This window comes from Pistacia vera, unplaced genomic scaffold, assembly GCF_008641045.1.
Source record: "Pistacia vera cultivar Batoury unplaced genomic scaffold, PisVer_v2 Contig678, whole genome shotgun sequence".
NCBI classification, from domain to species: domain Eukaryota; kingdom Viridiplantae; phylum Streptophyta; class Magnoliopsida; order Sapindales; family Anacardiaceae; genus Pistacia; species Pistacia vera.
The window spans coordinates 1,004,107-1,014,986 of record NW_022196532.1 but is presented as its reverse complement, the minus strand read 5'-3'; the positions used below and the strand labels follow the sequence as shown (position 1 = coordinate 1,014,986).

The following is a 10,880-nucleotide window of genomic DNA, read 5'->3' as shown; positions in this document are numbered from 1 at the left end:
CATTTCATTTTTTAACATAATCACTTGAAACTCTGAAATCGAATATTTTAGGGTTAGGGTTTGCAATTTGGGATATCTGAGTGGTGCTCTGAACGTGTTGCGAAATTGAAGTTCGAAGCAATCGTGTTTTCAACTTTTGTCTTTCAATCTATTTTCAAGCTTAGTTAAAAGTTAACCAAGTCAAGTCTAAGTCAGTTTCAAATTTTAAGATGAGGTATGCCACCATTCTTGATTCGCCAAGTTTTATCTTCATCTTACTGTGAACAATGAAAATTCAAGTACATTGCATGTACTCTCTTTTTATCTTTCGTGTTTTTTTGGCCTTTCTTAGCCAACTGTATTTCATTGAAATAATAAGTTTTCCATTGAAGGTGAAAAAGCAATCGAGAACAACACTAAAAAGCTTGAATAGAGGGTGCTTTGGATACAAAAAAATGGTGAGTACATTCTTAGACATCTTTCATGACAGATATCTATGGAGTCCTAAAATTTTTGTAAGTTATTTCTACGGTTGAATGTAGCTAAATGAGGTATGGAATTCTAACAAAGTACTTTTAGATGAAATGTAACTTTGTTAAATTTGGGAAGTTATGGGATTTGGAGCATTGTTTCGGTAAAAGGTTTATATTCCTTTCTTCTTACTTAAGATATTGACATAACTTTTTTTTAGTTGGGAAGCGTCAAAGTAGAAGAGTTACTCCAAAAGAAAAAAATAATAATAATACTAACAAAGAAGAAAAAATTAGTGAAACAGTAGATCAGGGATAGGATAACCTATCATTTCTCTGTAGATGGTGTTAGAGATAGACATGAGTGGTGATATACGGAACCTCTCAATTTGTTTGTGGCAGTTGGTATGAAAGGTTTCGTTTGTCAATGCAATTATTTTACTGGGAGCATGAATTTGCTTGGAATGTGGATCTCTGCAGATATGAAATGCTGATACATTTATGTTGATTAAAAGTTATAACCTCTCCTGTGTGCTGACATTGTTGTAGCATGGCCTGACTAGGATATGGCAATTGCGATTTGATCCGGGAGTCAACATACGTTCAAAATGATGGGTAAGGTAATACCTAGCAGCTTTGTCTTTTCAAGTTTATGATCATCAAGTAAATAAATGCTTTATACAAAAAAATTATAAATTGAATGTTTTCTAAGTTCTACTGAGACTGATGTGCAGTATTCAATTTTGCTGTGCTGAAGTATGATGACTTCATGCTTGGGATGCAACATGTCGGTATGTGAAGCTTTTGAAAGTGATACACTATTATGCTGTATATTTGTAACTTGACATTCATAAATTGGTTGGTAATTTAAGAGAACCATTATATAAATATGCGATTTCTGATCGTTAACTGAGTTAGGCAAACAGCAAACTTAAGAAGTTGAAGAGGGTTTTTTGGAGGTGTAACATGAAGAAATGAGAAATAGTATTTGTGTCGTATGTAAGTAGGCATATTGAAAATCTTCTTGGCTAATTTTTAACATTTCCTTATCCTTTACTTTGGCTGGTCGACTCCTTATTAGGTAATTGTGTTCAGGAATTGAGTGCCAGATGTAGTAAGCAGTCGAAAACTCTAGGAATAATTATTGGGTTGTAATTGGTGCCTGGCTTCATTTTATAAATGTTAGAAGTTTGCTAATTCAAACACTAGTTACATACTGCCTTTTCCTTGCCAAGTCTTTGCAATCAGCAACTTGACAATATCAAGTATATACTGATAACAAACGTTCCCTCGAGCTGGACCAGCAGGGTGTTAGCTTGATGATTTGTTATGCATCCTTGTTTATTGTCAATGTATTTTTAAGGAAAACTTTTCAGACTCTTAACTAGTTGGTGCATGTAAATTTACATGGCAACATTTATCCTTGGTGTTTCATTTTTGAAATTTTATCGATAGAGTATTAGGTTAACGTGATTTGGTAAGTAATGGTAACTTCTTGCATTTATTGCATCGTTAGTTTAGTATTTGATAAACAACTCGCCTTTCGTTTGGTAGTATCTAGACATTTTCCTTCTTAGAATCAGTTAAAGCTAATTGTACTTACCATGCAACCTTTGTGGTAGACAATTGGATACAGATAGCAGAAATAGGGTATGCCCTCTTAATTAGACATTATTAAACTGAGTTGGAATCTAGTCCATAAAATTTTTTTCTATAATAAGTGTTTTGGGAAAAATTTCATATTATGTTTGTTCAGATCGATCTATTATGACTCGTCCTTCAGTTACATTTATATAAATGGAAGGAATATTGATGATTTTACCTAGAATATTCTCTAATATAAATGGAAGAATCAAGGAGAAGATGCGTCCTAAAATAATGTGAGTGGGGGAGTCGAGTAATGGCATGATTGATCATTGTGTTTGTATGAAGAAATAGCCTTCCCTACTGCTGAATGGCAAAAGAGAATTCATTCTGAGTACTCTTTATGAAGTTGTACAAGCTTTAGATTTGAGTTGAAGTAGATTTTATTAGGATTTGTTAAAATATTAATAAAAGATCGGAATTTGCTTGAGATCCTAGAAGAAGACCTTAAATGCTAAGATCGTTACGTTTACCTGTGCCTGCTTCTAACATGATTAAAACACAATCTTACCAAGATTCCGAGCCCATGATCGAGATTAGATTATGATGTAACATCTTACCCATCTTGCTTGGCAATCCTTTTACCTAGTACCCAGCTAATAAAATCTTTATATTGTTTTCATTATATGATGTTACTGATGAATGCAGATGAAACCACAAACAGTAAAATGGATTTTAAATGAATTTTAAGAGGACCAGTCCGCTTTATACATAGTCAGAATACTTGCAGTGGACTTAAACTATCATAACATGGTCTTCTATCCTGGCACAAGGAAAAGCTTCTGTTTAGGACTTGGACAGCAGGTTTTTTTGTTTTTTGTGTGTGTGTGTGTGATAAATATCATAAACTAATAACAAAGTAGATATGTGGATAGCCTATATAGGTTGTGAACGATGGTTACTGAGAAACGGAGTGCATGTCAAATGATTAGGGCAAAACTTATGGGAAGTCTTTGGTGCTTGTGATGTATTCTATACCTCACAGGAACCATGGTCACATCATTTATATATGATTTGTAAACATTCAACCATGGACCCGTGGAATTTTCATAGAAAGATTGAGGACAGAAATTAGTCTGGAGTATAAATGAAGTTGTCTCTAATATCTGCTGTTTTTGTTGTTAGGATGTAGCATGGAACAACAAAACCTTGTTTGGTATAAGATATGTTGTAAGGCAGAATTTCATAGAATAGTTCATGGCTTTGTTTAAAAGGTTTATTACAGAGGCCTTACTATAGATTTTTAATACAATTACCAAATGTAAGGTGGATCTTCTCTTTCATTTTTATTTGCAATTTCTGAACGTATGGAGTGTCAAATTACAATGTTATGCTCTTGGGGGTATTCTCATAAGGCAATCGATTGAATAAACATACCATATTTTCTTTGGCTTAGTTTCAATTTGTTCCTTTTGTTGAAATCTGAAACCGTAGAGGGGAAAACTTTTAAGGTCAAGAAAACATTCCTTTCTAGTACAAATACTTACGTTAAGAGAATTGTTTTATCTCTCATTTCTATGAAAAACATATATCTACTATCTATGAATGTAAATTTAGTGATATCAGGAATTTGGGGCACATGTGAGGAAATCTTTGTGAGTGTCCCTCATGACGGACATTAGCAGCTGCAAAAGAGATTGCAATGATAGAATTGGTGGAATTATGAGCACAAAAAGAAAGCCAAAAGATTGTAAATGGAGTGGAAACCTCTGTTTGTTTATGTTTCAGTTGAATGTCTACTATAGATAGAGCTCCAGGCATTTCAGTTTGGAATGGTTTGCATATTCTTCTCTTAGAGCCTCTTTATCATCTCCTCTACATGCTTCAGGATTTGTTTGCTACACAACTTTTCTATTTATGAGCCCCTGTGAAAAGTTTCAGTTTCTCTTGCTGTACTATATTTCCAAATACTTCTAGAATTATGGTACTCCTTTCCCTCCCATATGTGTTTTATGCTTCCCCTTCCATGTTTCAAGTAACGCTGTTTTTGAACCATCTGAAATTCCTTTAGTGATGACAACTTTGTTTTCCTTGCCAACTACGACTCCTAAATAGTGAGAGGGATTGTCAAATGTGTGACCCAACTTTGCTAATGGTTAGAATGTAATAACATGTACGGCCATCTTCATTGAACTTGTGATATTCATATTCAAGTGTTAAAGGAGACGTTTCTCATTCGTATAATATTGCTCAACTGAACTTTAAGGAATGCAATCTTGCCTATTTTAGTTTTTTTTTTTTCTTTTTTTTTTTTGACTGATCATATCTGGATCTTCCTCATGTCATATCTTATGGATTTTTAGTTTTAACAGATTTTTATCTACCCTAAAAAGGCAAACTTTTATTCATTGCATTTATGCATAGCATACACCATGTTCGTTCCTATATCTATCCTTGGTTTTCATTTTTTCCTTCCCAACATTCTTATTAATATTTAATTTACTTGACAAGTTAAGAACATCATGAGAAAGTTGGTGAGATTGGTCAATTATCAGTAACCTGATTTAAGATTGGTACCCATTCATATCAGCTTACATGTTGGTCATTTTAGTTTCAAGAATGTAAGAAGAAAGTTCGGCTCTTCGAATTCAAGATTTCAGCCTGAAATGTCAATTTGCATCCCTCTTCGAAGTATTGACTAAACAGAGGCAAAGAAAGAAAATTTGGATATGGTAAGAGAAGAGACGCAGAAGCATGATATGTGAGAGCATGTGGTGCCTACTATTTGTCTGGTTCTATGTTGAATTTCAATGTTGTACCAACATTTTCTCAGGGAGGTGGGATAGAGGACCATGTATATATCAGAAATGCAATTAACAACTGAAGTGATCAGAAACAGTTGGGTTTGACTACAAGGTATATAAATATTTACATGACTAATGCATTTGTTTTTGCTTTTGTTTTATAACTCAAGATAATGAGAACTTATAATAAACTCTCCTGACATTTGAAATTCATGGAGACTGGATTTGTTAACTTGCTTTCAAGTCAGCATCTGTGGAAGGGCATCATGGTTTGATGTTTTACATTTTCGATATAAGTGGAATCATTTGCCAGTAGAGGACATTCATTTTATTGTAGATATTATGATATGTGTTTTTAGATGCTGGTCCAGCCTTTCCATTTTAGTCCTTAAACTCACATATCCAAATTTAGTTTCAGCACTTCTCTCTTTTTAACACACACTTCAACCCACCCCACCCCGAGCTGAAACAAAAATTAAACTAATTCCCAATCCAACCCCCCTCCCAACCCAAATCAAGGGTCGGTGTAAGAGGGATAGATCCTTCAACCTGTTGCTTTGTAACAAGTGGTCTCTTTATAATCTTTGATACTATTTGAAATGCTTCCAATTTATGCAGGCAAAATATTATAAGCTGAGTTTCCTTGGTGTTTTTTCCTATACCTCTCTATTTGGTACAGATACCTATGCTTCTTGAATGTTTCCAATACATATATTAGGTAAATTGGTGAATTTGATTCTCAACCGAATGAACTTGTAACATTTGCATACCTGAAAATACATACAGAAGTTACTGATATAATTTAAAAACTAGGAGAAATTAGTCTTTAGATTTTTTTTTTGTAGTTCTGCTCGTTTCTTGTGAGAAATTTTATTGTCAAGATTGATTCCATATATTTTTGTTACATCTAAAGCACAGTTAAAGATTAGAAATGTTACTGTATGTTCAGGTCTACAACGAGCTTTCCCACTAAAAATAATAGTACATATAAGCTCTGCAATCCTGATATAACTGGTAAATATTCCTTGTTCAAAAATATAGAAAAAGAACTGACACCTTCTTCAGCCTCTACTGTTTGGCTGTGAATCTTAAGAAGGTTTTAACTCCATTTCTCCTGCACTATCTGTGTACCATTTTGATCTTTCAATTTTCTGAATTGAATACTTCAGCTCCTGTTGAATGTTTAACCTTGAAGGTGATAGTACAATATCTTTCCAGATTGATCCAGCTTTGCGAGCTGGATTCGGGTTCTTGTACAGTTCATATATGGATTCAGCATCCTCGTTCAACTTACCTACCATCTTCAAACAGTTTATCTCGTCTGGATCAACCAGCAATGTCTTGTCTCTGTCTTTCCATCCTATCAGCTTAACAATAAAATGTTTTGTCAGTATTTCATATTATGTATACACATTTGCAATATGACAGCAGAGAACTTTTGAGTCATAGGTCTACTCCCAAGTGCTTGTAAGGTCGCTGAGATTGATACCTTGCAACTTGGGAGGTAATTGAACAAACATTTGCAGTTATATAGGCATCCCGAATTAATCTTGAGTTCCAGTTGTTGAACTCTGGAGGTAAGCTATGCTACTTTACACCACCTGATTAAGAGCCTAAGCAAGCCAGAGACAAGTAGGATGTGGTAAGAGAAATAGCTGGTGTACCTTAGGCGGACCTTCAAGAGAATTGGTGCTATATAGCCTGGCATTGTCAACCAGTTGGCAATATGTTAAAAATGCATTTGCAAATCTCTTGTGTGATTTCAATTGTGACTTCACCCTTACAGCTCTTCTGCAAATTATAGCTCTCCTGTAGTCACTCAAAGTGAACACTATAAAACATCAGTATCTCAGCAGAAGAACCTTTTCTGTAGCTATTTAGTTAGAAAAATAAAAACAAAATATCAAGAAGCTCTATTGCCTAGCAACATACCTAATGCCTCTAATAACTGCTAAGTAAGCATCACAAACAACCCCAACGAGTTCTATCCTGTATGGTTTTCTTTTGCTCCCTTGTGCTTGTTCTCTTTCTCCAGTTCTTTCCCAGTAGTTCTCAGTTACAGTACCATCAACAGCCACCTTATACCCAGGTCCCATTCGATAACGATGGCGGTGGACATTTCTGGCCATTGTTATTGTCTGCACCACAAATGGTACCCACGAGAGAGTGCCATCCATTATCACATCCCGACCTTCATTGAGTGCTGTTACTAGGAGGGATGATGCCGCGTCTGTTGATGATTGGTGCACCTATTTGAATAATTTTTGTTGGATCAAACTATTTGAATTGTATAATTTAATATAGTTAAGTTTGATGATACTTTGTGAACAAAATATACTATTTTTATATTATATCTCCTTACTACATAACAGGAATAGAAATTTCAGTAAGCAAACCGATTTAGGAATGCTCTGGCTACGAGTAAAAGGTGATAAGGAGAGGGAATTCTTGAAGAACCATCTATGGCAGCTGTGAAGTCACTGACCAGAGAATGACAGAAGAAATGACTTCAAATGAATAGCTCATGAAGGAATTATGGAGGCTTTTCTCAATTTGAAGCAGCAAAAGCACTTGGGTCAGATGCTATGTCAGGTATTCTTGCCCAGAATTTGGCATCTTATACTTTTGGTGTCTGAATGGCAGCTGAAAAATTTCGCTACTCTGGCTTAAGCTTCTATTTCTTGTGATTTAAACTGACTAGATATGTGTAAGTGCATGCTGATGCAAATATATTAAACAAGCAGATGACTTGCCATCAAAATTTCAGGCCAGAATTTGTCCTAATTTTGGCCATTCAGCCTATACTTTAAAATGCAGTATTTAGCGAAATTTGTTTTATTTCAACAAGTTTGAATAATGCACTTCTTACCATGGGCAGGGTTACTTGTTCCTTGATAAAAATGTGATGCACAGAATCCTGGAGAAAACTTTGTTTAGATTTTTTTCTTATTAAACTGTCTCCCGGAGAAGGAAAATAATAGTAATAAGAGGAAATTTTTCTAGATATTAGCGTGTTTTTAAAAAGACAAGCAATTTTATATGACACTATTTTCTCATTGTCAAAATTAAAATGTGTAAAAATAATATTGAATACTTCCTAAAATTTGTTTGAATTGATTATGAAAGCATAGGGTAATATCAGAAAAAAAAATTGCAGGCAAGGAATATGAAACAGAGGGCAGTAGTCTCATTTATCTTCTAAGTGAAAGCAAATCAATGTTCTCAATGCTCGTAAATGTGACCAGGAAAGATGGATGAGCATGTATCTGATATCTGGTATTTATAATGGCAAATGTCTTGCAATTTGAATCACATGCCCTTTGTTTTCAAGTGAATTATTGTGTCCCTGGTGGTGTATTGGGCACACCAAAGACGTTCCTTTCCTAGTATATGGACAAAACATTTAAACTTTAAAAATTTCTTTTTGATTAATTTGTACCTAAGTACCCTCTAATCTAGGAAAGCAACTCTTTATATGTTGATTGCATAGTGTCCATTCTGTTGGCAATATAATTGGCATGCTCATGTAGGAAGATATTTGTTTGTATAGAATTACTTACTAGTAGAAGTCGGTTGAGGAAACAAACTTCTCAATTTTTTTTCTTTGATGTTATATAAACATGAAGTGTTTTGCTTGTGAGTGTAGGGAGCAAGAGTCAGAGAGAGTGATCTCACCAATTCGGCAGTCTGAAGCATGTCGACATGATGACCTCTGGAGCTAAGAGCTCTGTAGATTACATCTGATTCTTTGAAAGCATCTGCCTCAATCACCACTGCATTCGCTGCTGCGCCTGCCCAGAATGGTCTGTCATTTTTCACCAAAACAACCTATGTTAGAGTTGCATCGTCTATACTGCCACGACTTTCCATGAATTCTTCGGGCGAAACTCTCAAACTCAAACTTTTAAGAAAATTAGTGGATTCTTTTTTTTCCACTTTTCCTAATTGTAAACAGATTCTGAAACTAACCTCAATCTTGCTAGGAACAACGAGAAGGGTACTGAAAATACAAGCTTTTGTTTTTTTTTGTACCACCAGTTTTTGAGTTGATCAATACTTACTCTTTGAGAATGTCTTTGAGCACAGTGCTCTTCCCAGCTCCCATACCGCCGCCCATGAAAAGGAGTACTGGACTTCTATCGCGGTGGTCCACAGGAGCCATGACCTCTGTACACTGTGAGTCATCATTTGATGCAATTCCCATTGCCTTCATTTCCTCCACTAATGTAGTGAATACTCTAGCCACCTTTAAATTTTTTGTTAGCCTCTCAAATCTTTGTTCCCTGCAACTCAAACGAAATACAGAAGAATTTCACAAATGCTCAAGAACACTATAGTCCTAGGACCTGGATTAAGTGAGATTCAGCTATTATAGTTTGAGGATAGTATTAATGCAGATTCGTTTCAATGAAATTCATGCTTTTTTTTTTTTTTTTTTGGGTACTTTGAAATGAGGTTCATGGCACTAGAACTTTATAATAGTGATTTGATAATAAGTCTTTCATGTTTTGTCCATGTTAATATTTTGATCTATCAGGAATGACATCACTTGTAGATTACACGTAAGTTAGCATTTAAATGAAAACACTTTGGGCGATGTTGAAGACTAATAAATCAAAGGGATATATATGTTTTTTTGAGCCCTACTATTTTCTTCTTCACCACCCATCTCCTAATTTAAGTAAATAATGAAGACTAGGCCTGGCCTGGGTATATTTTATGCCTTAGCCGGGTTGTTTTTAATTATATCCCAAGCTTTTTTTTTTTTTTCGATGGAAAGTGTGTTAAAAGACAAATTTGCCTCTCATCTCATGAGTCATAAATTTTTTAACAGTGTCAACTTTAAGGGTGGTATCTAAACAATTTCAAAATATGTGGCGTAGTTCTAGAATTTTCAAAACCTCAGGGGTGGTTGTGTAATTAACAAATTTTTTTTTTTTCCATTTAATGTTCTTGGAAACGGCTTAAAAGTACAAATTCTATAACTGATCCAATGAAAAAAGTATTTACCTAGTTGCTGCCATAACTATGTTCTTGAGCTTCCTTTTGGGCTCGGCATCAGAACTCAACACCTGAAATTAGAAAGATATAAATACTTTGATTAATCATGATATTTCATTTTATTAACTATAAGTATTATTAGATCTTCTTAATTACAGTTACCTGACTAATCATAAGATCAGCATGGCTCCAATGGAATGCAAAATAGCTAAGAGTGCATCTCTCGAACTCCTCAACTAGCTTTATAAATAGAGAGTCTGCTCCAGGCTCATTAGAAAAAAATGTATATATATCATCTTCACTCCCTTCTGATTTTCTTATATATTCTGCTGCTAATTTGCACAAACTTGGACATTGTTTCCTATCTGCAAATCCCATTTGCCTTGCTGCATTTTCATCAACATGTATTAAGAAACATAAAAAAAATATATATTTAAGTAATTTATTTATTTTTTAGAATCCAAAGCCCCCCTTGCATTTGCCATCTTCCAAGCTTTGAAAAATAGGAAACAATGACCTTTGACCATACAGGTGCCAATAAGGAAGTCAAATCCTAGACTTTATGAGAGCTGCCTAACCATTTGGCCAAACTCTCATGGATATATCATAAAAAATAATTAATCCTAATTAATTTAATAATAATTTACCACCTGATGAGAATTCAGAAATGAGAAATGTTAATATTTACCTACATAATGGGGGAACCTTTCTAGCTTCTCAACATGACCAGAGTGTGAGGATCTTTTCCTTGGAATTATTTTCTGATCCCTTAGCCTTCGAATCCGAATATGCATCGCCGCCGCAATGATCAAGCCCAAGGAGGAGGCTACAATTACTTGTGTGAATGTAGGTTTGGTGTTAGTATCTGAAGTTCAAAATTCTCAAGATTAACTGAATGTTTTAATGAAGAAGTATATAATTAAAAGCAAAAATGGCAATAAAAAGAAAAAGGGTGAGCGGTTTGATGCTTACCTTTCTGCATATCTCAGAATAAAATTCCAGGAAAGAAAATATGTTTCTATCTATCTATCTGATTTGATGT

At 34.6% G+C, this 10,880-nt stretch overlaps 1 protein-coding gene and 1 long non-coding RNA gene across 2 annotated transcripts; one reads left to right on the top strand and one right to left on the bottom strand.

Annotated features, from left to right (window-relative positions):
- Positions 1–3,389: 3,389 nt before the first annotated feature.
- Positions 3,390–8,963, top strand: LOC116113305. The gene is made up of 4 exons (XR_004125395.1): positions 3,390–4,765; positions 4,867–4,949; positions 7,210–7,429; positions 8,484–8,963. It is a non-coding gene; the product is annotated as an uncharacterized LOC116113305 (long non-coding RNA).
- On the bottom strand, positions 5,794–10,880 carry LOC116113304. The gene is made up of 9 exons (XM_031399453.1): positions 10,811–10,880; positions 10,527–10,703; positions 10,001–10,224; positions 9,848–9,909; positions 8,899–9,120; positions 8,513–8,642; positions 6,770–7,086; positions 6,502–6,646; positions 5,794–6,204 (listed from the first exon to the last, which is right to left on the bottom strand). Exons 1-9 carry the CDS (start codon positions 10,818–10,820, stop codon positions 5,926–5,928), a joined length of 1,566 nt encoding a protein of 521 aa, XP_031255313.1. The 5' UTR covers positions 10,821–10,880; the 3' UTR covers positions 5,794–5,925.

Excerpts from the sequence above, each read along its gene's own strand:
- LOC116113304 (XM_031399453.1), bottom strand. Across the intron at positions 6,647-6,769 it reads GCAGTTATTAGAGGCATTAG|GAGAGCTATAATTTGCAGAA; the intron begins GTATGTTGCTAG and ends GAGTGACTACAG. Across the intron at positions 6,205-6,501 it reads CTCTTGAAGGTCCGCCTAAG|CTGATAGGATGGAAAGACAG; the intron begins GTACACCAGCTA and ends TTTATTGTTAAG.